This window comes from Delphinus delphis, chromosome 1 (genome assembly GCF_949987515.2).
Source record: "Delphinus delphis chromosome 1, mDelDel1.2, whole genome shotgun sequence".
Classification (NCBI taxonomy): Eukaryota; Metazoa; Chordata; class Mammalia; order Artiodactyla; family Delphinidae; genus Delphinus; species Delphinus delphis.
In genome coordinates, this window is record NC_082683.1 from 593,764 (window position 1) to 618,533 (window position 24,770).

Genomic DNA, 24,770 nt, shown 5'->3' on the forward strand with positions numbered 1-24,770 from the left:
TAGAATCAGAGCAGTTCTTTCTACTCCACGTCAGAAAATCATAAGCTTAAGGAAGTTACCTTCAGGCACCACGAGAAAGACGAAGTCTTGACTGAGGGACAAGGCATCCGGACCCCCACCTCCAGGGCACAGGGAAGCCGCACGTCTACCCGCCAGCCACGAGTCAGAGAGAGAGCGCGACCGGGGGTGGGGGGGGCCTCCTCGAGGACGTGGTGGGGATGGAGGACTGGGGGCTCGTAGGGGAGGAGCCTGGGTGTCCCCGCGCCCCCAGAATGGAAGGGCCACCTGGGGAAGCAGTTTTCAGGGGTGGCAACGGTTCAGGAGCAGAAGTGCTCCTCGTGGACACCAGCTCCATGCCGTCTCTAGGCCAGGGCTCCCCCACTGGACCCTGCTGGGCTGGACCCTGGGCCTCCAAGAAGCCCTTGAAGAGAGCCCTGAAGAGGCATCTCTGGAGCAGAGGGCTGCGGGTCAGTGCTGACCAGCCTCGAGAATCGGCGGGTAGGACAGGCCTGTGGCTCTAGCTGGCGTGAGCCCAGTCAGGGCCACGGACAGGGCCCCAAATCAGGTGCACGGCTGGGGGAAGGGCCCAGGGCAGGCCTCCAAGAACTTCACAGTGGCCGGTTGTGAACCCAGCTGCACACAGGAGCTAGAGGATGGACAGCAGGGCACCAGGGCCTGGGACCAGGGCTGCCAGCCCCACCCTTGTGGAAGACACCTGAGCGCCTGTCACGGGTGGCCTAGAGCTGCAAGAGGAAAAGGTCCCCCAGGGAGCCAGGCTGGAGGGATTGGAACCCCTTCCACTCCTGCTGGCTGTCTAGACACTTCACTGCACCCCGCCCCCTTGGCGGGAGGGGGGATGAGTCACTCCTCAGAGCATGGCCCACCCCCAGCTGTTTGCCCCTCAGGGTCACAGCCGGCTCCAGGATCTCAAGGACAGCCTAGCCCAGGTGCGGGAGGCCCAGTAGGGAATGCAGGGGGTGACACAGTATGCGCCACACACAGGGGCCCCAGGTCCGTCCTCTGGCCCCCACCCGCCCAGCTCTAGCACCGCGTGGGGATGCCCGGGCCGGGGAGGGGGCCCTTCTGGAGCCGCCTCACTGCTGCCTGTCACAGCTCAAGCGGGTCATTCCTGAGGCGGGGCTATTTCCAACTGCGGCAGGTGCCACTCCCCAGCCCCGCCCCACGGAGCAGGCCCCGGAGAAGATGCTTGTCCAAGCTCTGAGGGTGGACAGGCCAGCTGAGATACACCCTGCCTGTCCCTCTGCCACAAGCCACAAGGGCAGGGTGCCTGTGCTCCCGGCCTGGGCTAACCCCACGTGACCTGCAAAGGGTCCAGGGCCAACCACTGGGCTGACACCTGAGGAGCTGGGAAAAAGGGGTTCAACTCTCCCCCTCCCCCTTCTCTCCCCCCTCCCAAATAAGTACACAAGACGGTGGTTTGGGTCTAAGAATGATGGACATTTAGACACTGGCGCCAGGCTCACGCCTCACCAGTGCCACGCCAGGGGCGGGCAGAGCAAAGACAGAGGTAGGGAGTGGGCGCTGCAGGGGCACCAGCCAGGCTGCTGGTGTGAGGGTCGCTGGTGGCTGCTGGGGGAGGGGGAGTTCGCCACAGTGACTCCAGATGTGTCGGGTCCAGGACAGCCACAGTTGGGGGCTCACGCAGAGCCGGGCGAGCCATGCTTCGCCCCTCCCAGCGCCCAGCATCGTCAGGTGGCTGGCACAGGAGGGAACCTCGGCCAAGATGCTCAGGTCTGCCCGGAGAGGGGCAAGGCCAGCCTTCAGTCCACGGCGAGCGGGTGGGAGGGCAGGGGGCAGCACCCAGCCAGATCCGGGGCAGCTGGCCACTGGCTCGGGGATGGGGTGGCGTGGTGCTGTCCGTCATGCCGTGGTTGAGGCTTGGGGTCCAGATCACAGTGGAAGGTCCTGCTGGGCAAGTTGGCATCTAACCTTCACCCTCTGCATACGGCACTGCTCTTTCAGACCCCCAGTCCCCATGGAAAGTCCTCACCAGACACACAAAAGGAAGGGGAGGGAGCCCAGCCCTGGTGAACTGCCAGCTCCCACCGAGGTCAGGGGACACTCACCCCCGGAAACAACAGCTGGACGCTGGGCTGCCTGCCGAGCTAAGTCACGGCTCCCAACTTGTCAAATGCCCACACAGGGAAACACCGCAGGACGCTTCTTACCCAAACTGGATGCTCCTGCAAAGCTTGAAGGGAGGGTCCCCAGGGGGGCTCTGGCCAGAAGCACGCACAAGCTGCCAGCATCGGGGCCACAGACCCTCTTGGACAGCACTGGAAGGGTGGCTGGCTCCCGCAGTGGGCCCGAGATACTAAGGCACGAACTACCTAAGCCCATTGGGGTGGGGCGGGGAGAGGACAGGCTCCAAGTGGCCCCCTTGAGTCGGAAAAGCACACAGTGACCAAGCCATAACGACAGCCTGGTTTTTTCCAACTCGTCACAGGATGGAGGCGCAGGGCGTCGGCCCGGGGGTGCCAATGGCTCTTGCGAAGAGGGTCTCTGTGCTCTGACGGTTCCCCCCAAGGGCTCTGGAGAGCGGGGAGAGCCCTGCACGCGGCTGGCATCTCCGCTCAGGCCCAAGGGCCAGTCCCGAGCTGGAGTTTGGGAGGCGGCTGCTCAGCTGGAAAGGTCGTGCGGTGATTCCAAGGCTCTGGGAAGGGCCGGCCGGTGCCCCATCTATCTCCAGCAGGCCCTGCGTGGAGATCCTCAGGATGGAGCGAGAGCGGGGAGGGGAGAGCGGGCCAAGGGCCTGGGGCCTCCCGCACCCTAGCCGGGCAGGCAGAGCCCGGTCTGGCGGGCGCCTCGCACTTCAGGGCTGCCGGCGCAGGCCCGGGCGCCCGAAGGCCGGGTGCATGAGGTTCTCCGTGATGTAGGCCACGAGTAGGCAGATAACCACGAGCATGACGCAGATGGAGCCGCCCACCGCCGTCATGGCCACAACGATCTCCCGCATGCCGGCCGGCTCGGCGGCGAACTCCACGCACTCGGCGGACGCGGCAGGCTCCGGGACGACGGCGGGCTCCGAGGCGACGGCGGGCTCGGCGCGCAGCGGCAGCGACTGCAAGCACAGGCGGTAGCGCACGCCGTCGTGCACGTCGGGCAGCAGGTAGTCGCGGCAGGAGGCGCCGAGCAGCACGCGCTCGCACGGGAAGCGCGTGTAGGCGCCGCGCCACGAGCAGTTGAGCGCGAAGGCGCGCACGCGGCGCGCCTCGGCCGGCGCCAGGCGCCACTGCAGTAGCACGCTGCGGTTGCGCAGGACGCTGGCGCGCAGCGAGCGGCCGGCCGAGGCGTGCGCCGCGCAGGCGGGCGCCTGGCAGCGGAAGCCGCGCGCCGGGCTGCGGAAGCACAGGCGCCCGCCGCCCGCCTCGGGGCCCTCGGGCAGCACCTTGTAGGGGCACCAGGGCGCGTCTGCCGACGGCTCCCAGCCCGGCGGCGTCGGGGCGGCCGCGGCGCAGGGCGGCGGCGCGCAGGCGGCCAGCAGCAGCAGCAGCAGCAGCAGCAGCAGCAGCAGTGGAGCGCGCATCCTGCGGCTGGGCCGGGCGGCGGCGGGGCGCGGGCTCGGGGGCGCACGGGCGCGGGCAGTGGGTCACGCCGGCCGCGCCGCCGCTCCCCGCGCTCGCCCGGCTCGCCGCGCCCTCCGCCGCCGCCCGCTCCGACCCGCCCCCGCGCCCCGTGCGCGCTCGGACCCGGCGCGGCGGCGGAGGCGGGGCCACCCCCGCCCCGCCCCCCTTAACCCTCGCCGGGCCGCGGCCCCCCCGGAGGGCGGATCTCGAAGGAGAGGGGGCGGCCGCGCGGGCCGGCAGGGGTCCGGCGCCGCCGGGGCGGCTGTGCCCCTCGGCCTCTCGCCGTGTGAGCGCCCTTCGGAGGCCTGCCTTTTCCCCTCCCCTGCCAGGCTTTTTCCGGGCTTTCCAGTGGTCCGCGGCGGGCTGGGGTCTCGAGTCGTGGCACCCGGGGGCAGCTTCGCGACTCTCCTTGGCCACACCTGGCAAGGATGCCGTGCCTCCAGATGGTGGGGAGCAGCGGCCTGGAGCGAGCGCGCGCGGCTTCACGCCGCCCCATCCCACACCCGCGGTGGGGACCGGCAAAGAAAGGGTACCATCTGCCGTGACCTGGAGGGGGTGAGGACGGAAACTCCTCCGCCCTCAGGGCTTCTGCTCATTTAGAAGTGGACAGCGCCGACCTGGGAGGGGCGCCAGAGAGATGAGACTTCCTCTGCTGAAAACTATTCACTCCGCAGCAAAGAGGCAGCTACAGTGTGGACCACACTCTCGGCTCTAATTAATCCTTCCCCCGCCTCCCCCGCAGATATGGCCCTGGGGCAGCCCTCCGGATCGCCCGGGAAGAGGGCCAAGGCTGGACAAAGGGAACAGCCCCGCCACAAGCCCACCTGGTGCAGCGGGTGGGCATCACTACCCGGGGAAGGAGGGACACATACCTTCCCCCACTCCGGTGTCCAGGAGGTCTGAGACCGTAGGCCTTCCATCCCCTCCAGCCTAACCGTCCCGTGCTCAAGACGCCTCTCCAGGGCCGGGGGACACGCAGCCAGGCCTGCCTGACATGACTGGATGTGAAGGAGCACACCATGTGCAGGGAGCACACCTCTGAGCCCTGGGCAGGGAGGCGAGGAGGGGTCCCTGGCAACTGTCCTGTGGACTGTAGTTTCCCGGCAGCCACTTCCAGGTGCTGTTCTCATCTGGGGGAGAGAGAGGAGGGACTAGGTGGGCTGCAACACTCACTGAGTCCTTGGTCCCCATACACCCATCCAAGGAGCACCCCACCTCCACCCCCGCCTCACTATTTCCTGGTCATCCCCCCAAATTCAGGTCAGCACCAGATCGCAAGCCCTCTACCAGAGCCTGAAGCCGAGGGTCAGCGGCCCCCTACCCAGACCCAGCACACCGGCCAGAAGACCCTGCCCCCAACACCAGGCCTCTGCAGCTCCCTGAGACCCCGAGCAGGGTCTCCCCAGGCCGCTGCACCTAGTGGGGGAGGCCTGGGGGCGAAGGTTTGGAGAGAGGCACCCCTGGCCCTGCCCCTGCCTTCTACCCCCTCCCCCGGCAGGGAGGGCCCTGGGCTCAGACTCCTGCCCAGCTTTGTGGGGGACTCAGGGGGCAGAAAGTGACAGTGATCCAGGGACCCCGTGTCCTCACCCCGAGCTCCCTGGGGCCTCGACCAGCTTTCTCACACCGGTTTCCCGGGGAAGCTGAGGTCGCTGCGGCCGCTCTGTCCGAGGGGTAGGGATGGGACAGTGGTCAGAGGGTACCATGCTCTATGGTGGCCCAGGTCTCCACTGCCAGGTCTTCTGGGCCAGAGAGCAGCCAGGTGACCATTCCACCTGCCCACTCCAGAGAGGAGCTGGGCAGAAACGGGACTGTTCAGAGCTTTTGCAGCTGGTGGCGGGTAGGGGAGAGAATCCAGTTAGATCCAGCCTGAGGCCTCCCTGCGGAGCCTGATACCCATGCCCTTAGCCTGTTCTGGGGCTGGGGGCTCACCAGGCTGAGCTCTTCCTGGTCTGGCAGCTCCTGGCTAGGAGGAAGGGCCAGGCATGGCATTGCCAGCTTTGCTGCTCCCCCACCTGGGCATTTTCTCTGTGCAGGGCATCTTTGGGCAAAGAGCAGGGGAGGGGAGGGGGAGGGCCGTGCCCTACGTGTCCCTGTGCAGGATCTGCTGAGCTGCCGCAGGATTGGGGAGGGCAGATGTGAGAAAGCTCTGCTTCCCAGCTGAGGGTTCTGGGCTGGTGAAGCAAACTGTCCCCAGAGATCACGGGGGACCCCCACCCTTCACCCCACATCAGGCCCCATACCCACCTCTGCAGCTGCCCCTGCCAGTGGCGTCGCCGTCTGTTGTCCTCTGAAGGCCCAGTACCAGGGCTTAGCTCTGTGGAGGGGCTGGAGCTCCCTCTGCCACCAGCCACAGCCTCTGAGGAAGGTGGATGGATCCTGGGCCCCTTCCCCTGGCCCCATAGAGACAGCCCATCTCAGATCCTGGACCTACCAGCCCTGAGATCCCCTAGCCAGAGCCCCCGACAGCTCCCTGCCCAGAAGTAGGAGCTAATGGGGTTTGCAGGAGCATCTGGGGCTGCTGTCGCTCCTGCCCCATTAGGGAAGGTGAGGGGGAAGTCAAGGTCAGTGTCCACCTTCCCCAGGGAGCCGAGCGTGGCACGAGTGGCGTCCCTCCCACCGGAAAGGGCACGTGGGCAAGACCTCAAAGACCAGATGGCCCACCTTTAAGCTGCTGCCCACCCACCAGGGTAGCTCCCTCACTGCGCAGAGACCCTCCTTCTGGCTGGAGCCAGCTTCCTAGGCAATTGCACTGGAAACCAGAGGATGGAGCTCCGGCTGTGCAGACACGGAAGCCAGTGCTGGGCACAGCCAGGCTGGAGTGAAGACAGGGGAGGGGCAGCAGACAGAGAGGGACCAACACGTGAGGTGAAGGCAAACCCAGTGCCCCCACTCCCCACACCACGTCGCGGGCGGGTGGCACCTCCCTGCCCCACGCTTGTCCTGACTCCCAGTGCCAGCGCCCCCACTTCCCTTTGGGGGCCTCTATTCTCTGCTCTCAGGCTGTGGGGCTTTGGGTGGGCTCACCCACCTCGCCCAGGGGCTGCCGGAGCACCCAGGCCTGGCCAGTCAGACCGTCCCCTTGGCCTCAAGGCCTTTGCCGAAGCTTACAGGAAAGTGTGGTTGCTCTACTGGCAGAAGTAGACGTCCAGCTGCTGATCGAAAGGTATCTCAGGGGAAGAGCTGGTCTGAGAATGAAGCCATCCCCTGAGGGAGGCAAGAAACCTGCCAGAAGGACTTCCCTGGTGGTGCTGTGGTTAAGAATCTGCCTTCCGATGCAGGGCACGCGGATTCGATCCCTGGTCGGGAAACTAAGATCCCACGTGCCACAGGGCAACTAAGCCTGCACACCGCAACTACTAAGCCTGCGAGCCACAACTAGAGAGAAGCCGACGCACAGCAACGGAAGATCCCGCATGCCGCAACTAAGACCCAACGCAGCCAAATAAATAAATAAATATAAAAATTTTTTTTAAAAAAGGAAAAAAAGAAACCTGCCAGAGTATTTGCACCGAGTGTCTGGATCCAACATTGCCTGAAGCAAGCCCGCCCCTGGACTTCAAAGGCACAGGGGCCAGGAAAGCCCCTCTGTGCAGACACTGGGACACCAGCTGTCTGACCATTGCAACTCAGAGGCCCACCCAGCACGTGGCCTGCCGGCCCCGCTGACCTTGCCAACTCCACCTCCCACCCCTCCACCCTGACCCCTTCCCTTTCCTAGAACCCCCAGGTCACTCCCTCTGCCTAACATCCCCTCCCTGAAGACCTGAGCATCTTCCCCCAGCCCCACCCGCCCCCCACCCTGGCTGGGGTCCAGAGGCCCGCCCCCTTCCCCAGCTGTGGACTGTGGACACAGACTGAACCCCAGGGCTCAGCTTCCTGCAAGGGGCCAGCAAGGTGAGGCAGAGACCACAAGGAAGGAGAAACCATTTCTGTGCAACGAAAACGTGGTTCCCCGGGTCTCCTGTTGGGTGAGCAAGCGGGCACTCGACGTTGGGAGGTCCAGCTGCGGCTGGCCCTGAGCATGGGGCGGGCAAGGAGGGGAGAGGCCTCCATCCAGCTCCCGCAGGCCCGGCTAGGACACACTTCCCTGTCTGAAGGGCCACTTTCCGGAGGTCACCAGCTGTGTGGTTATTTCCTGGACGTTTTCTTTAAATCCCTTTGCAGGAAACATCATATCACAACCACAAATAAAAGAAAAGTCAATGTCAGACGGTGTTGGCTTCTGGGCTTCCTGCTTGGAGGCTTCAGACTGTCAAAGTGTGTCCGCAGAAGCCTCCATGGCCTTCACCCTCTCCAAACCCTGCCTGCTGCCCGAGCCCAGCAGGCTGCGGGCCGCCCCCGGCATCCCTGTAGCCCCCCCCCCCCGACTCGGGGAGGGGGCGTACAGGTGACTTCACCCAGGTGGCATCTCACTGGCGGGGGTCCGGGCTCCAGGACCTGTGGGAAATGGTTCTGCCCAGCAGGGGAGGTTGGACCAGCCTGAAGCGACAACAGCAACTTCCAGGGAACCCCCTGCCTCCAGACAAGGTGATCCCCCCCAGCCCATCCGGGCTGGGAGAAAGAAGCTGGTGTTGGGCTGCTCGGACCCTGAGCACGGAGGTTACGGGGACACGCGGGTGACCACTGTGTGGGCTGTTTGAAAAGGAGAGGCTTCGGGGCGGCAGCTCGTCCTTGGCCCCTCCCGGCGGCCTTGGCGTTCACGGTGTCCTCAGGGGCCAGGAACCACCCCCTCTGCTGCCTTTGCGTCTCCGGCTGCCGAGGGTCCTCTCTTCCCGCAGGCCAGCCTTGCTCACACCGCAGAGGACCAGGCGGTTTGGGGGGCGGCCGGACATCCGGGGAAGGGGGCCTTTTCGGGGCGCAGCACTCCCCTCTTGGCGGAGCTGGGCTCTGAGAAGCGGGTCGTCAAGCTCAGGTTGGTCTCTGTGGGGCTGCTTTTCTCACCTGCGGGACCTGGAGTTGCCTCCAGCCGCTGGCTGGACGGCTCGGCCCGCTATGTGGCCTCAGGGCTCCAGTGCCCCATCCCCGGTAGGTGAAGCTGAGGGGGGCGACCTGCACCCCATGCCCTGTGAGGGGAGGGGGAGCAGAGGGGACACCAGAGAGAGACTGCCTGGGTGCCTGGGTGCCCCAGGCCCCCCTCCCAGTGCACGCTGAGAGCCTTCATACAAATCACTGCCTGCTTTGCATCTGCAGTGAGGCGGCCGGGGCAGAGGGGACAGGTGGGCACCCAGCCCCCACTGTTTTCCTGCCCAGACATCCCTGCTTCTCTGCTCCCTGAGGACAAAGATGCCCTGGGCGTTTGCAGGCATGTCCCCAGGGCAGAGTGGGCAGGAGGCTGGCATCTGTTTTCTCACCTGCAGACTCAGGAGAGGAAGGTCCTTGTCTCCAGGGCCCCGCCAGGGATCTGCCTGCGCAGCTCGGAGCTCAGGGTGGCTGGCTTCTCCGGGCCCCCAGCAGCTCTGTCAGAGTACAGCATGCTGTGGGCCGTAAGGGGCAGACCCTGTGCCCGAGGCTCCCAGGACACGCAGGACAGGACCTGGCCTGGGACCTGGCTCCCTTCCCTCCCTAGTATAGATGAGCCAGGAACCAGTAGTACCAGGGGACGCCTGACAACGAGCTGGGCAGCAGGCAGGGGCAGAAACTGAGGCTCAGGGGGTCCACGAGGCTGGGACACGGGGCAGGTCCCAGCCGGGGGTCTTCCCTGTGGAGGGACCTACAGGGCTATCGGTGGGTCCCTCCCTCCCTTCCCGCCCTCCTCACAGTACAGATCAGCGCAGGCCTCGGCAACATGATAGCTTTTGCTGAAAATTCATTGAATTGAGCAAAAAAAAGTGGTGAGCAGAGAGTAGAATCTGCTGTGTTGTTTCCAAGGGCCGGAGAGGAGGCCCATGTGTGAGGTCACTCAGATCCCCTCTGGCCCGTTTCTGCTTTTGTACAGATGCCCTCATGTCGCCAGTGGTGGCCAAGGGCCTCAAGAAGGCTGGATGAGGGCTGGGCCTTGCTGATCAGCCTGGGCTCAGGGCATCTGCAGCTCTGCTGGCCCTCATCAGCCAGGCCCCTGCCCACCTCGTCTCAGGCCACTTTACTGACTGAAAGCTGCCCAGACGCCCTAGGAAATTGCCCGTCTTGTTTACGTTTTCACATGTATCAGCATAAAAATGCCCACAGTCCTCTCGTTTCCGCTGCATATGTAATCATCTTCTTTTTCACTCTTAATGTGGAAGAAAAATGTATCGCTCACCACGCCCCATTTGTGTTTAGAAAGGGTCGATTTTGCCCTTCCCTAATCTCTGCAGGCCTGTCTTTCTGGAAGGTGAACCGGGGCGTTCCAGCCTCCTGCCCTGCTTAGTTCCCAGCTCCTGGGGGAGATGGATCCGGAGGGACAGTGACAGGGCGTCTCAGGAGCCCCTGCTCTGCTGTGTCCTCAGAAATTCGGGCTCTGGGAATGTACACGTCTCTCCTCTCCAATTAGTGTGGAGAATGGGGATAAACTTCCCCTGTTCTCCTTCCAATGCTATAAGGCTGCCCCCGGGCCTGCAATTGGCACAAAGGGGCCTCCTCTGACCCCTGGACTTCCAAGAGTAGACCCGTCTACCCCCACATCCAGCCTCCTGATTGGGTCTTTGCCCTGATAACACTGAATTGACATCTCTCAGTGTGATGAGTCCGCGTGGTCTTCATGGGCATCCCCCACGCTGCTCTGTGGCCAGGGCCAAAAAGGTGACAGTGCAGCCCTCAACCTTATCTTCACTCTTGCAAAATAGACCTTGGCTTCAGGTGTGGCTTGAGGAGCAAGTGAATATGCCGGTAGAGGGCTGACCTGTTTTTATTAAAAAATTAATTTATTTATTTTTGGCTGCATTGGGTCTTCGTTGCCGTGCGCGGGCTTTCTCTAGTTGTGGCGAGCGGGAGCTACTCTTCGTTGCGGTGCGCGGGCTTCTCACTGCGGTGGCTTCTCTTGTTGCGGAGCACGGGCTCTAGGCACATGGGCCTCAGTAGTCGTGGCACATGGGCTTAGTTGCTCCGCAGCATGTGGGAGCTTCCCGGACGAGGGCTCGAACCCGTGTCCCTTGCACTGGCAGGCAGATTCTTAACCACTGCACCACCAGGGAAGTCCCTGACCTGTTTATTTATTTATTTATTTATTTATTTTTGGCTGCATTGGATCTCCATTGCTGCACATGGGCTTTCTCAAGTTGTGGCCAGCGGAGGCTACTCTTTGTTGTGGTGCATGGGCTTCTCATTGCGGTGGCTTCTTTTGTTGCGGAGAACGGGCTCTAGGCACGCGGGCTTCAGTAGTTGTGGCACGTGGGCTCAGTAGTTGTGGCTCGTGGGCTCTAGAGCGCAGGCTCAGTAGTTGTGGTGCACGGGCTTCGTTCCTCTGCGGCATGTGGGATCTTCCCGGACCAGGGCTTGAACCCGTGAGCCCTGCATTGACAGGCAGATTCTTAACCACTGCAGCACCAGGGAAGCCCCCTGACCTGTTGGTTTTGATGAGTGTATGAACCTCGTATTACGTGATGCAGAAGAAATTCATTCGAAAACAAAGTCAAGGAAACAACAGGGTGGATCACGCTAGAAGCTGATGATATCACTGCTCCAAAGTGTCTCCAACCAGAACTTAGCAGCGAAGGGAGAAATTGTCGGGAAGGCCACACAGTTTTTTTAGGTGTCTGAAACATTGATTCATATTGTTCATTTTATTGCTGCATAGTTGATTTGCAATATTATATTAGTTTCAGGTGTACAACATAGCGATTCAACGTTTTTCTAGATTATACTCCACATAAAGTTATTACCAGGACTTCCCTGGTGGTCCAGTGGGTAAGACTCCACATTCCACACTCCCAATGCAGGGGGCGCAGGTTTCATCCCTGGTCAGGGAACTAGATCCCACACGCCGCAACTAAGAGTTCGCATGCTGCAACTAAAGACCCCACGTGCTGCAACTAAGACCTGGCACAGCCAAATAAGTAAATAAATAAATATATTTTTTAAAATTAAATAAAGTTATTACCAAATAATGGCTATATTTCCCTGTGCTAAACAGTGAATCCTGGTTGCTTATCTATTTTATACATAGGAGTTTGCATCTGTTAATCCCATACCCCTATCTTGTCCTTCTCCCTCTCCTCTTCCCACTGGTAACCATCAGTTTGTTCTCGTATATGTGAGTCTGATTCCATTTTGTTATATTCACTAGTTTGTTTTATTTTTAAGATTCCACATATAGGGAATTCCCTGGTGGTCCAATGGTTAGGACTTGCCACTTTCACTGCCAGGGCCTGGGTTCGATCCCTGGTGGGGGAACTAAGATCCCACAAGACGCGTGGTGTGGCCAAAAAACAGATTCCACATATAAGTGATAACATACAGTATTTATCTTTTCCTGTCTGACTTATTTCACTAAGCATAATAATCTCTAGGTCCATCCATGTTGTTGCAAATGGCAGAATTTCAGTCGTTTTTATGGCTGAGTAATATTCCATTGTGTATATATACCACATCTTCTTTATCCATTCCTCTGGCAATGGATACTTAGGTTTGAAACATTTATTCATCTTGTTTTGATCACCCGCATGTCAGATGACAACAAATGCTGTGGGATTTTAAAAAATCAAAAAACAAAACTAATAAGTCAACATCTCTCTTTTCAGAAGGGCACCTGTGCAATTTCTTTGTGAAGCCAGAAGAAAGCTCTGGAATTCCTTCTCCTTCCTTTGTGCAAAAAGTTATGCTAAATCTCATAATTTTGTTGGTTGCCTCACTTGGAGTCGAAAGTCAATTTCCTTTCACACTAATGTGCTGTTTTTTCTTGAAATCATTATCGTTAACATTACTCTCCCAGGACACACTTCTGTGTTGGCTCGGGCTGTCTGTTCTGTTCACTCTGTGTCCCCAGCTCCTTCTTCTGTAAACCTGCAGCCACGCCGGCTACACAGGCAGAATCCAGTCACTGTGACGTAGTTATTTTAAAGTGTTGGGCCCGCTGGGTTGGGAGAAATGGGAAAGAATACAGAATGCCCCCCGCACCCCCTCAGCCACGCTAAGCCCAGCAGTGTCCTCAGCTGCACCCCTCCCCCACCGGCAGCTGACCACGCCCCCTCCTCCCGCCCACCCCTCCCTGCCTGGCCCCCGTCCCTGCCCACCTCCCCTCCAAGCGGCACGTCCTGGGGCTCGGCCCCCTCTTATGCTCCCGGTTTTTCTGCATTTGGGGTTGCTGTTTCCCTCCTGACCTTTCTCTCAGCTCGGTCATGCATTCAAAATGACGCTTTCTGTATTTTACATCGTTTTCCATTCCAAAATCCAAACGATTTTCCTTCGTTTCATTGAGAAGGCCTTTCGAGTGATAGAAAACACCTCGTTGCTGAAAATGAGGCTCTTCCTTCCTAATCGTTGATTTATTTTTGTCAGGGGCCGACCTGGCTATAACTCGCTATAACAGTGTGTTGGGTGAACCGGCTCCCTCCTGCCCCAGCCCCAGGCCCCGCCGTGGTCCGCGGCTCTGGTTCCCTGCACAGGCAGCTTCGCGCCCCGGAGGATGGGGCTGTACCCGCCCCCCGCGTTCACAGTGGCAGCCTAGTAAATGCTCCCCCTCTGGCCTGAGGGGTGCACGTGGAGGTTGTGTGGCAGCGCCCGTGGATGGAGAACCAGCCTTGGGTTCGGCGTCTAGCGTCTTCAGCAACCGCCGGCATCGCCGGGGAGGGGCGCCTTCCTCCGGCACCTGCAGGAGCCCCGGCCCAGTGCCTCCAGGCGCGTCCGGAAGGGGGCGCGCGGCTGCGGCCCGGCGGGCCTGGCGGCACCGCCACCTGCCGGCCGCGAGGTGAACTGCTGCCCCGCGGACCCCGCGCTTCCAGCGTCCGGGAGGTGTCGGGGTCCTGGCCTAAAGAAGTACACGAGTGAAGTAAGTCAGAAAGAAAAGGACAAATACCGTATGCTAACACATATATAGGGAATTTAAGAAAAAGAAAATGTCATGAAGAACCTAGGGGTAAGACAGGAATAAAGACACAGACCTACTGGAGAACGGACTTGAGGATATGGGGAGGGGGAAGGGCGAGCTGTGACAGGGCGAGAGAGAGGCATGGACATATATACACTAACAAACCTAAGGTAGAGAGCTAGTGGGAAGCAGCCGCATGGCACAGGGATATCGGCTCCGTGCTTTGTGACCGCCTGGAGGGGTGGGATAGGGAGGATGGGAGGGAGGGAGACGCAAGAGGGAAGAGATATGGGAACATATGTACATGTATAACTGATTCACTTTGTTATAAAGCAGAAAGTAACACACCATTGTAAAGCAATTATACCCCAATAAAGATGTTAAAAAAAAAAAAAAAAAGAAGTACACGGACTGTCACCTTTTTAACCTCCTCTTTTTCCGTCCCTTTAGGTCCTGGACCCGTGTTCTCTCCGTCTTCCCAATGTGTGTTGCTCAGCCTTTCGTCTATAATGTAAGTTGCACATAGCTCTCCCAGATTGGGGCCTTCTGGCCTTGCTTGTGAGGCAAAAATTCTTGATTTTTACGTGGAAAAACTAGCACCCTTTATTTATCAGCTCTGGCTTTGGGGTCATGTTGACAAAAATCTTCCCAGGCCTGAGGTTAAGGAGGGATTCTCCTTTGGTTCCCCCAGTCCTTCCATGGTTCTGTTTATTCTGTGTCTAATTTTGGTCAAACTGGGACTTGCTCCGGATTCAGCTGCATTCCTCACATGGTCCCCTTTCCCCGGGGACTTATGAGCCGCTCTGTGCATGAGAGTTCCACAGGATGTCCTGCTCTGTTCCGCTCTCAGACTGCCCCACCCCGTTCTAATTATCCAGGTCTGGATACACTCTACCCGCCGCTAAGGCGAGTAACCCTTCAGGACTTTCACTTTCCAGAAGTCTTCTGGGTGTTCTTGCTTGTTTTTAAAATTTATTTTATTCAAGTACAGTTTATTGACAATGTTGTGTTAATTTTTTCTTTCTTTCTTTTTGGCCACACCGTTTGGCATGCCTGCGGGATCTTAGTTCCCAGTCCAGAGATCGAACCCACGCCCCCTGCAGAGGAAGCTCAGAGTCTTATGGTTTTCTAAGTAAGGAGCCTCCATTTTTAGAGTACAGTTGGATGAATCTCGACGAATGGGCAGCTGCACCACCCACCTCCCACAGAGCCCTGGCACGCCCTCCCTGCCCACTCCACTCGCTGGAGCCTTGCCTGTTCTTGGACTTCACGCGAATGGAATCGCACTGTCCATCCTCCTCTGTGTCGGGCTTGTTCACTCAGCGTAAGGATGTCCAGACCCTTCAGCTGTTCGCTGCCTTGTATCACCGGGCAGCACCCCGCCGCACAGCTGTGAGTCATCCCAGGCTGCATGCCCGGCAGGGTTGGCCAGTCTTGGATGGGCCGCTTGTTGCCAATGTGCACGTTCAGGTTTGTGTGGCTGTGTATCTTCATCTTAGGTGAAGACTTGGGTGTGGTGGAATTTACGGGGCATGGGGTAAGGAATATGATTGACCCTGCCACGTCGGCCAGATCATATTCCTCGGTGGCTGTTTTATAGTTTATATATTTTATATTTCTGCCGGCAAGGTGTGAAACCTCTAGTTGCTCCTGGCCAACATCCTGGCCAACACTAGGTATTTTCAGTCTCTTTAAAGTTCGTGAGTGGGTAGTGATATCCCATTGTGTGTGTGCAACTTTTTATTTTGAAATACTTTAAGATTTCAGAAAAGTTGAAAAATTAGTACAGAGAGTTCCCATATACCCTCCATCCAGGTCCTCCTAATGTTCACAACTAACACAGCCTTAGAACAATTCTGAAAAGCAGGCAGCTACCTTTGACACCACACTAGTAACTATAGGACTTATTCAGATGTTGGCCACTTTCCCACTATGCCTTTGCCCCCGGACCCACGTTGTGTTTGGTTGTCATGGCTCCTTTGTCCACCCCCGTCAGTGCTGGGTCTTCAGTGTTTGCCTGTTTACTGTGACCTTGACACTTTTGCAGGGCATCGGTCAGCTCTTTTGTTGAATGCCCCTTAATTTGGACGTGTCTGATGTTTTCTCTGGATTAGAATGAAGTCATACATTTTGGCAAGAGGCGATGTGTCCTCCGGCATTGTATCGGGGACAACACAGCATCCATCTGTCTCATGGCCAGTGACGTTAACCTTGATGCCAGGGTAAGGTGCATTTCTCCATGGTAAAGTCACTGTTTTTCTCTTAGTAATCAATAAATATCTAGCGGGGAGATTCTGAAAACATCCTCTTTCTCATCACACGCCCTCAACACTAATTTCAGCATCTACCCATGGGTCTCGCCTACAGTGATCACTGTGGTGTTTGTCTAATGGTGTTTTCAATTTCTCTCATTCCTTCCATATTTATTAGTTAGAGTTTTTCAGTTAAGGAAGAGCTGTGCCTTCTCTCCCATTTACTTATTTATTCAATTATTTATATCAGTATAGAATCTTAGATATTTAACTTATTCTATGGGTTATATAGTCCTGTATTATCATTATTTATTTTGTGGCTCAAATTGTCCAAGCTCGGCCTTTGGGAACTATTTCAATCAGCCCCTGTGTCCTTTTAACATACCTCCATTGGGGCTTCCCTGGTGGCGTAGTGGTTAAGAATCCACCTGCCAATGTTGGGGACACGGGTTCGAGCCCTGGTCGGGGAAGATCCCACGTGCCACGGAGCAACTAAGCCCGTGCGCCACAACTACTGAGCCCGTGTGCCACAACTACTGAGCCCGTGCGCCTAGAGCCCGTGCTCCACAACAAGAGAAGCCACCGCAATGAGAAGCCCGTGCACCGCAAAGAAAAGTAGCCCCCGCTCGCCACAACTAGAGAAAGCCCACGCACAGCAACGAAGACCCAACGTGGCCAAAAATAAAATAAATAAATTTATTTTAAAAAACCCTCCATTATTTATTGTTAATTTAGGTGAAATTCACAGGACATAAAATTAACCATTTCAATGTGTATGATTCAGTGGTGTTTCGCACATTCACAATGACGTCCGACACCACCAGTAACTAGCTCACAAATGTCACCTCCCCAAAAGGAGACCCCCACCCATTAGCAGTTTCCAGCTGCTCTCCCTCTAGGCCCCTGGATTTATCCGTTCTAGATATTTCATTTCATATACATGGAATCATCAATATGTAATACTTTGTGTCTGGCTCTTTCACTCAGACTAATGTGTTAGAGTTTCCTTCTTGGTGTGGCCTGTGTCAGGGCTGCATCCCTATGTGGCTGAATAATACTCCACTGGATAGACGGACCACACTTCGATTATCCTTCATCTGTTGATGGGCATTTGGGTTGCTTCCACCTTTTGGCCCTCGTGAGTAGTGCTGCCGCGAACACGTGTGCTCAAGTATTTGTTTGAGTGCCTGTTTTCAACTGAGTATTTCCCTAAGAGTGGGATTGCTGGTCATTCTATGTTTAACTATTTGAGGAAGAGCCAAACTGTTGGCCGCATCAAGCGCACCATGTTACCTTCCCACCAGCAATGGGTGAGGGTACCCATTTCTGCAAGTCCTCACCAATACTCGTTATTATTAGTTTTTTTAAAGTCCTGTATAGTTATCCTAGTAGGTGTGAACTGGTGCCTCGTTGTGGTTTTGATTTGCGTTTCTGTAATTACTAATGACGTTGAGCATCGTTTCATGTGCTGTTGGCCATCTGTATGTGCTCTTTGGAAAAGTATCTATTCACCCAGTCTAGTCCTCTGTGCATTTTTTAGTTGGGTTGTTTGTCTTTCTGTTAGGTAAGAGTTCTGTATATATTCTGATTAGCAGACCTTTATCAGATATATGATTTGTAAATATTTCCTCCCATTCTGTTGGTCGTCTCTTCACTTTTTGGATAATATCCTTTAATGCACAAAAGCTTTTTTAAAAAAATTTAATTTAATTAATTTGTTTTTTTGGCGTCTCTGCCCGGCATGTGGGATTTTAGTTCCCTGACCGGGATCGGACCCAAGACCCCTGCAGTGGAAGCTCGGAGTCCTAACCACTGGACCGCCAGGGAATTTCCAAATGCACAAAAGCTTTTAATTTTGATGAAGTCCAATTTACCAATTTTTTTCTTTTATTGATCATTCTTTTGGTATCCTATTTGAGAATCCATTTTCAAATTCAAGGTCATATCTACACACTGCTATATTTAAAATGGATAACCAACATGGACCTACTGTATAGCACAGGGAATTCTCAATATTATATAACAACCTAAACTGGAGAAGAATTTGAAAAAGAATATACATGTATATGTATAACTGAATCACTTTGCTGTACATCTGAAACTAACGCAACATTGTTAATCAACTATACTCCAGGATAAAATAAAAACTTTCGGGGCGGGAGGGAGGCTCAAGAGGAAGGGACTCTATGTATACATACGGCTGATTCACTGTGTTCTACAGCAGACACTAACACAACATTGTAAAGCAATTATGCTCCAATTAAAAAAAAGGTCACACACTAAGAATATCTACATGTCTGCATTTAGGAGTTCTTTTAAGGTTTTTTAAAAAATTTAATTTTAATTTTATTTTTGGCTGCGTTGGGTCTTCATTGCTGTGCGCGGGCTTTCTCTAGCTGCAGCGAGCAGGGCCTACTCTTTGTTGCGGTGCGTGGGCTTCTCATTGCGGTGGCTTCTCTTGTTGCAGAGCATTGTCTCTAGGCGCACGGGCTCCAGTAATTGTGGCACACGGGCTTCATTAGTTGTGGCTCGCAGGCTGTAGAGCGCAGGCTCTGTAGTTGTGGCGCACGGGCTTAGTTGCTTTGCAGCATGTGGGATCTTCCTGGACCAGGGCTCAAACCCGTGTCCCCTGCATTGGCAGGGGGATTCTTAACCACTGCGCTACCAGCAAAGTCCCTGCATTTAGTATTTTTAATATAAATAAAATAGTTATTCTGAAAAAAACCAGAAAGTTTTAAAAAATGATAGAAAAAAATTCAAGATCGTGAAGACTTACCCTGTATTCTCTTCTAAAGAGTTTTATAGTGTTAGGTCTTACATTTAGGCCGTTGATCTATTTTAATTTTGTAGGTGGTGTGATGGTGGAGGTCCAGCTTCATTCTTTTGCATGTGGCTACCCAGTTTGCTGAAGAGGAAGTTTTTTCCCCATTGAATGGTCCTGGCACCCTTGTTGAAAACCAATTTGCCATAGATATATGGATTTTTTTCCAGACTCCTGGTCCTACCCCATTGATCTCTATGTCTGTTCTATGCTGTAACCACACTTTTTTTGTTGTTTGTTTTTCTCTCTCTCTTTTTATTTTTAAATTATTTTTTATTTTTGGCTGTGTTGGGTCTCCGTTGCTGCGTGCGGGCTTTCTCTAGTTTCAGTGAGTGGGGGCTGCTCTTCATTGCTGTGTGTGGGCTTCTGTTGCGGTGGCTTCTCTTGTTGTGGAGCACGGGCTCTAGGCACACGGGCTCAATAGTTGTGGCTCGTGGGCTCAGTAGTTGTGGTGCATGGGCTTAGTTACTCCGCGGCATGTGAGATCTTCCTGGACCAGGGCTTGAATCCGTGTCCCCTGCATTGGCTGGTGGATTCTTAACCACTGGGCCACCAGGGAAGTCCCACAATGTTTTGATCATGATAACTTTGTAAGTTTTGAGATCAGGAAGTATGTCTTCCAACTTTTTTTTTTCAATATTGTTTTGGCTATTCAGAGCCCCTTGAGATAACATGTGAATTTTAGGGTCAGCTTTTCCATTTCTGCAAAAACAGATGTGGGAATCTTAATAGGGATTCCCTTGAGTCCGTAGACAGCTTTGGGTAGTACTGCCTCCTTACCAATATTAAGCCTTTCAATTCAAGATGGATGGATGGATGTCTTCCCATTTATTTAGGTCTTCTTTAATTGCTTTCCACAGTAATATGTAGTTTCTGGTCTTTCATCTCTTTGGTAAAATTTGTTCCTAGGTATTTTATTTTTTTTGGATGCTATTGTAAATGGAATTGTGTTCTTAATTTCCTTTTCAGATTGTTCATTGCTAGTGTGTAGAAATAGAACCAATTTTTTAAATAGTATTTATTTATTTATTTAGTTTCTGTCTGTGTTGGGTCTTCATTGCTGCGTGTGGGCTTTCTCTAGTTGCGGCGAGTGGGGGCTACTCTTCGTTGTGGTGCGTGGGCTTCTCATTGTGGTGGCTTCTTTTGTTGCGAAGCACGGGCTCTAGGCACGTGGGCTTCAGTAGTTGTGGCTTGTGGGCTCTAGAGCGCAGGCTCAGTAGTTGTGGCGCACAGGCTTAGTTGCTCCGCGGCATGTAGGATCTTCCCGGATCAGGGCTCGAACCCGTTTCCCCCGCATTGGCAGGCGGATTCTTAACAACTGCACCACCAGGGAAGCCCCTATAACCAATTTTTCTGTGTTGATCTTGTATCCTGCAATTTGTTAAATATGGTTATTAGCTGTGGTCATTATGGGAGATTTCTTTAGGATTTTCTATATATAAGATCAAGTCACCTGTGAATACGGGTAGTTTTACTTCTGCCTTTCCCATTTAGATGCCCTTTCTTTCTTTCTTTCTTTTTCTAACTGCTTTGGCTAGAATTTCCGGTACGATGTAGAATAGAAGTGGTGAAAGTATAGTTTACCTGTCTGTATTCATGTTTTAAGTTTTCCTACAAAGAACAAGGAAAGGACATCTGAAAGGCCACTGGCTGTTCAGAAAAGTTGGAAAATTATTGGAAAGGTGACAGAGAAAGCAAAAATACTCTATCATGGGACAGAGAGAAACGTGTCATTGTGATTTTTATTAAATCTATAAACATCTGTTTAATAAAAATTACAATGACACGTTTCTCTCTGTCCCTATTTTGTTTGTGTCCTCTTTTGTAAAAGTCTTACATTTATGTATATTAAGAGTACAAAATATTATTATTTTTGATATAAAGAGTTAAGATAAATCCCTGTGTCACGAAACAAAAAGAAACATCATGGAAGTATGTTATATGTTCAGCACGCATATTGTTTGTTTAATTAGTCCTACTGTTATTACTAATGCCATGTTAGTCATTGTTATTTTGTGTAAAAATAGCATTTATGCAACAGAAAAGTAAATAACACAGAAGGACGTATAGTTTCAAAAAGCCCTGTTTCTCATTTTTTATGTTAAAGTAACAACAGTTGTTAGGGGACTTCCCTGGTAGTCCAGTGGGTAAGACTCCCAATGCAGGGGGCCCAGGTTCGATCCCTGGTCGGGGAACTAGATTCCGCATGCATGCCGCAACTAAGAGTTCTCATGCCACAACTAAGAAGTCCACATGCCGCAACTAAAAGATCGTGCATGCTGCAACTAAGACCTGGTGCAGCCAAAATAAATAAATAAATAAATACTTTTAAAAAGTAACAACGGGTGTCACACTATGTTGTGTAATTGTTTATTACATAGGGTGTTTCTCACACATGCTGTTTTAGGTACTGTGCACAGTAGTAAACGTCGGCAGTGCTGTGTCTCTGGCTGGATGGCTAAAGGTTGGTCGGGAGCAAGCCTCAAAGGCACCGCCGCTGGGGGAGCAGAGATCTCGGCAGGTGTGTTTCTCTCTGACCCGAGGGTGGACACGCAGGGGGCCCTGAGAGAGGATCAGGAGAGAAGATGGGAGGTTAGCCGGGGAGCCCCACAAGGCTTGGGACAGAGAGCAGTGCCCTCATCTAGGGACCATGGCCTGAGCAGGTCACAACTGGTGCCTCACACTCCAGGGTGCCTGCCCCTCCCTGGTAGGCAGGGTTCGCCCACCGCCCGCTTCTGTTTCTGGAAGGAAGAGGCCCAGGCTTCACTCAAGGGGAGAAATGGAAGAGTCCCAGAAGAAACAGAAAAGACGGTCCGCTCTGGAAGGTGGAGGATTCTCCAGCTCCCTTGGGAGGCCTCTGGAGGGGTCCAGGGTGATGAGCCCACCCAGGTTCGCAGCGCTCCCACCAGCTTCCGAGGGCGGAGACGCTAGGTCTCCCTGATCTCTGAGTAACTCCACCTCGGGCTGACCTGGGTCCTCTGCAGCAGCTGGACCAACAAGTTCTGGCCAAGGGGACACCAGCCGGTGGGGCGGCCCTCCTCCCTCTCCCTCCCGGGCTCACAGGTGGGACCTGAGCCTGGGCAGGAGCCCCCGTCGAGGAAGTCGGAGCCGTCAAGGAGAGTCAGGCGGGTCCCTGAGTCCTGGGGACCCTGCATCCAGCCCTAGACCACCTCTACTAAAGGGGGAAATGTCCTCTGCCCTTTTTAAAAAAATATTTATTTATTTATTTGGTTGCACCAGGTCTTAGTTTGGGAAGGCGGGCTCCTTAGTTGTGGCATGAGAACTCTTTGTTGCGGCATGCACGTGGGATCTAGTTCCCTCTTCAGGGATCGAACCCAGGCCCCCTGCATTGGGAGTACGGAGTCTTATCTACTGCGCCACCAGGGAAGTTCCCCATCCTCTGCCTTTTCAAGCCACTTTTATTTGGAGGTGTCCTGACACTCTCAGTTGAGCTGGATCCCAGCTGGTACGGCGGCCCCCCTGACGAAGGCTCCAGAGACAGCAGGGAGTGGGGAGACCAACGCAGACAGAGGAGAGGGACCTGGATGAAAGGGGTCAGTGCAGAAAGCAGAAGACAGGCCTTTAGAAATCTGTAATTGAACTAAAATGAGAAAAAAAGCTGCACTTAGGAAAGAGTACTATCTATGAGGAGAATCAGAAAAAAACAACACGAACTCAGGTAAATAACCCAGCCATTCTCCACGTCTGTGTGGACACTGACCCGTGTCCTACAATTTAACTAAATTTTTTAAAACCAAATGAACTAAAAGGCTTTATTGACATCACAGTATATTCGAGAATCATTTTAAGAGCATTACAGCTGAAAGAGAATGGCATGTTTACCGTCTTGTCATGCACTATTTTTTTGGAAAAAAAAAAGAAAGTAATACAAAGAAATCATATTAAGTAACTTGGAGCAGCATTTGGAAAAAGTACACCTATTTACAGATTTTTTAAAAATATGGTTTTACCTACATAGTCACAATGTGCCTCTATAATGAGACAAGCCCTTAAAGCTCATGGGATTTTGTAAACATCGTGGCATTCTCACCACGTCATTTCTCAGCATTTTCCATGGGGAGGGTTGATCATCGTGCATGGGACTGATCCCATCAAGGTTTCCACACAGCTCGTCAATTCGCCCCCATCCGGACCCCTTCTGCGCTGGACCGTTGGTCCATTTGTCCCTCCAGCATCTGTCCCGCTCCATGTGCCTCAAGGAAACCTGTGATTTCCTGCTTTTTCTCTTTCAAGGCCGCTTGCCTTACCTCCTCAAACCTCTGACCCTTGCTCTAGACAGCTTGCTCTCACTGTACAAATAATAAATGTTGGAGAGGGTGTGGAGAAAAGGGACCCTCTGACGCTGTTGCGGGGAATGAAAGTTAGTGTGACCACTGTGGGAAACAGTATGGAGGTGCCTCAGAAAACTAAAAATAGAACTACCAACAATCCCACTCCTGGACATCTATCCAAAGAAAACTCTAATCCAAAAACATACATGCACCACTATGTTCATAGCAGCACTATTCACAATAGCCGAGACGTGAAAACAGCCTAATGTCCGTCAACAAATGAATGGATAAAGAAGACATGGTACATGTGTACAACGGAATATTACTCAACCACAAAAAAGAATGAAATAATGCCGTTTGCAGCAACATAGACAGACCTAGAGATTATCATACTAAGCAAAGTAAGTCAGAGGAAAAACAAATACCGTATGATATCACTTATATGTGGATTCTAAAATATGGCACAAATGAACTTATCTATGAAACAGAAACAGACCCACAGACACAGAGAACGGACCTGTGGTTGCCAACGGGGAGGGGATTGGGGGAGGGGTGGAGTGGGAGGTTGGGATTAGCAGATGAAACCTATTATATACAGGGTGGATAAGCCACAAGGTCCTGCTGTGGAGCACAGGGAACTATATTCACTCTCCTGTGATAAACCATAATGGAAAAGAATATTGAAAAAAGAATGCATATATAGATATAAAACTGAATCACTTTGCTGTACAGCAGAAATTAACAAAACATTGGAAATCAACTACACTTCAATTTTTGAAAATGTAAAAAAGTAGGCAATTTGCTCTTGAAACCGGGAGGGGGTGTCCCTGTAGGCTCCAGGGCACAGAAGCCTTTTTTTGTCCCCGGTTTCTTGTAGGCAAGACTCCAGTCCATGACCTTCCCTGGGTTCCAAAGGGCGGATTCGAACAGTTCCTAATCAGGGGGGAAGCAGCCAGGAAACCACCTGAGGCGAGATTCGAGGGACCCGAGAAGCCCCTCAAGATTCGGAGAGCGACCAGCGGAGATGAGATTACGGGAGTACAAGCCCTGCACACACCCTGATCTTGTCAGCAACCCCTTCCTTGAAGTACTGAGTATTGATGGGTACCGCCTCATCAAATCCTCCCGGGTGGGGACACATAGTTTTTCAAGGCAAGTGTCCCCCTGTGCCTGGCAGAGCAATAAAGCTATTCTTTTTCTACTTCACCCGAAACTCTGTCTCCGAGATTCCATTTGGCACCGATGCACAGAGGCTGAGCTTTCGGCATCACTCTCGATTTTCATTCTGTGAGAGTAACTTCTCCTCCTACTGTGTCCAGCTTCAGTGGTTGAGGATCTTCTCCTATTCTGCCTCATTTTCCTCTTAGGGGATGACAGTGTGGCGGCTGCCGGCATTAGAACCGCGCGCAGAACTGGGGGTGCCCAGCTGGTCCTGCGGGAACCACCGCCCCAGGACTGCCTCACCTACTTCTTGTCTGTTTCTCTCTTTCTTTTCTTTAAATTTATTCATTTATTTATTTATTTTTGGCTGCGTTGGGTCTTCGTTGCTGCACACGGGCTTTCCCTAGTTGCAGCGAGCGGGGGCTACTCTTCGTTGTGGTGCGCAGGCTTCTCATTTTCACCACTTTATTATAAAAGGCTGTAACTCAGGGATGGCCAAATGGAAGAGGCGTGTAGGGCAAGGTGTGTGGCAGAGGGCATGGAGCTCCCTGCTCTCTCGGAGCACAACGCTCTTCCTGCATGTTCACCAACCCAGAAGCGCTCCCAGCCCCATCCTTTTGGGTTTTTATGGGCATGACTGACTAAATTATTGGCCAGTGGTGATTGAGCTCAATATCCAGCCCCTCCCCGCTCCGCAGAGGTCAGAGGGTGAGGTTG

General features: G+C 54.0%; 1 protein-coding gene and 1 long non-coding RNA gene across 2 annotated transcripts; one reads left to right on the top strand and one right to left on the bottom strand.

Moving 5' to 3' along the window:
* Window positions 1-1,444: 1,444 nt before the first annotated feature.
* Window positions 1,445-3,611, bottom strand: FNDC10 (fibronectin type III domain containing 10). The gene is made up of 2 exons (XM_060025381.1): window positions 2,088-3,611; window positions 1,445-1,926 (listed from the first exon to the last, which is right to left on the bottom strand). Exon 1 carries the CDS (start codon window positions 3,545-3,547, stop codon window positions 2,834-2,836), a length of 714 nt encoding a protein of 237 aa, XP_059881364.1. The 5' UTR covers window positions 3,548-3,611; the 3' UTR covers window positions 1,445-1,926; window positions 2,088-2,833.
* A 10,364-nt stretch (window positions 3,612-13,975) lies between these two features.
* On the top strand, window positions 13,976-24,098 carry LOC132433988 (uncharacterized). The gene is made up of 4 exons (XR_009521251.1): window positions 13,976-14,038; window positions 14,595-14,997; window positions 15,642-15,749; window positions 23,770-24,098. It is a non-coding gene; the product is annotated as an uncharacterized lncRNA (long non-coding RNA).
* Window positions 24,099-24,770: the final 672 nt, after the last annotated feature.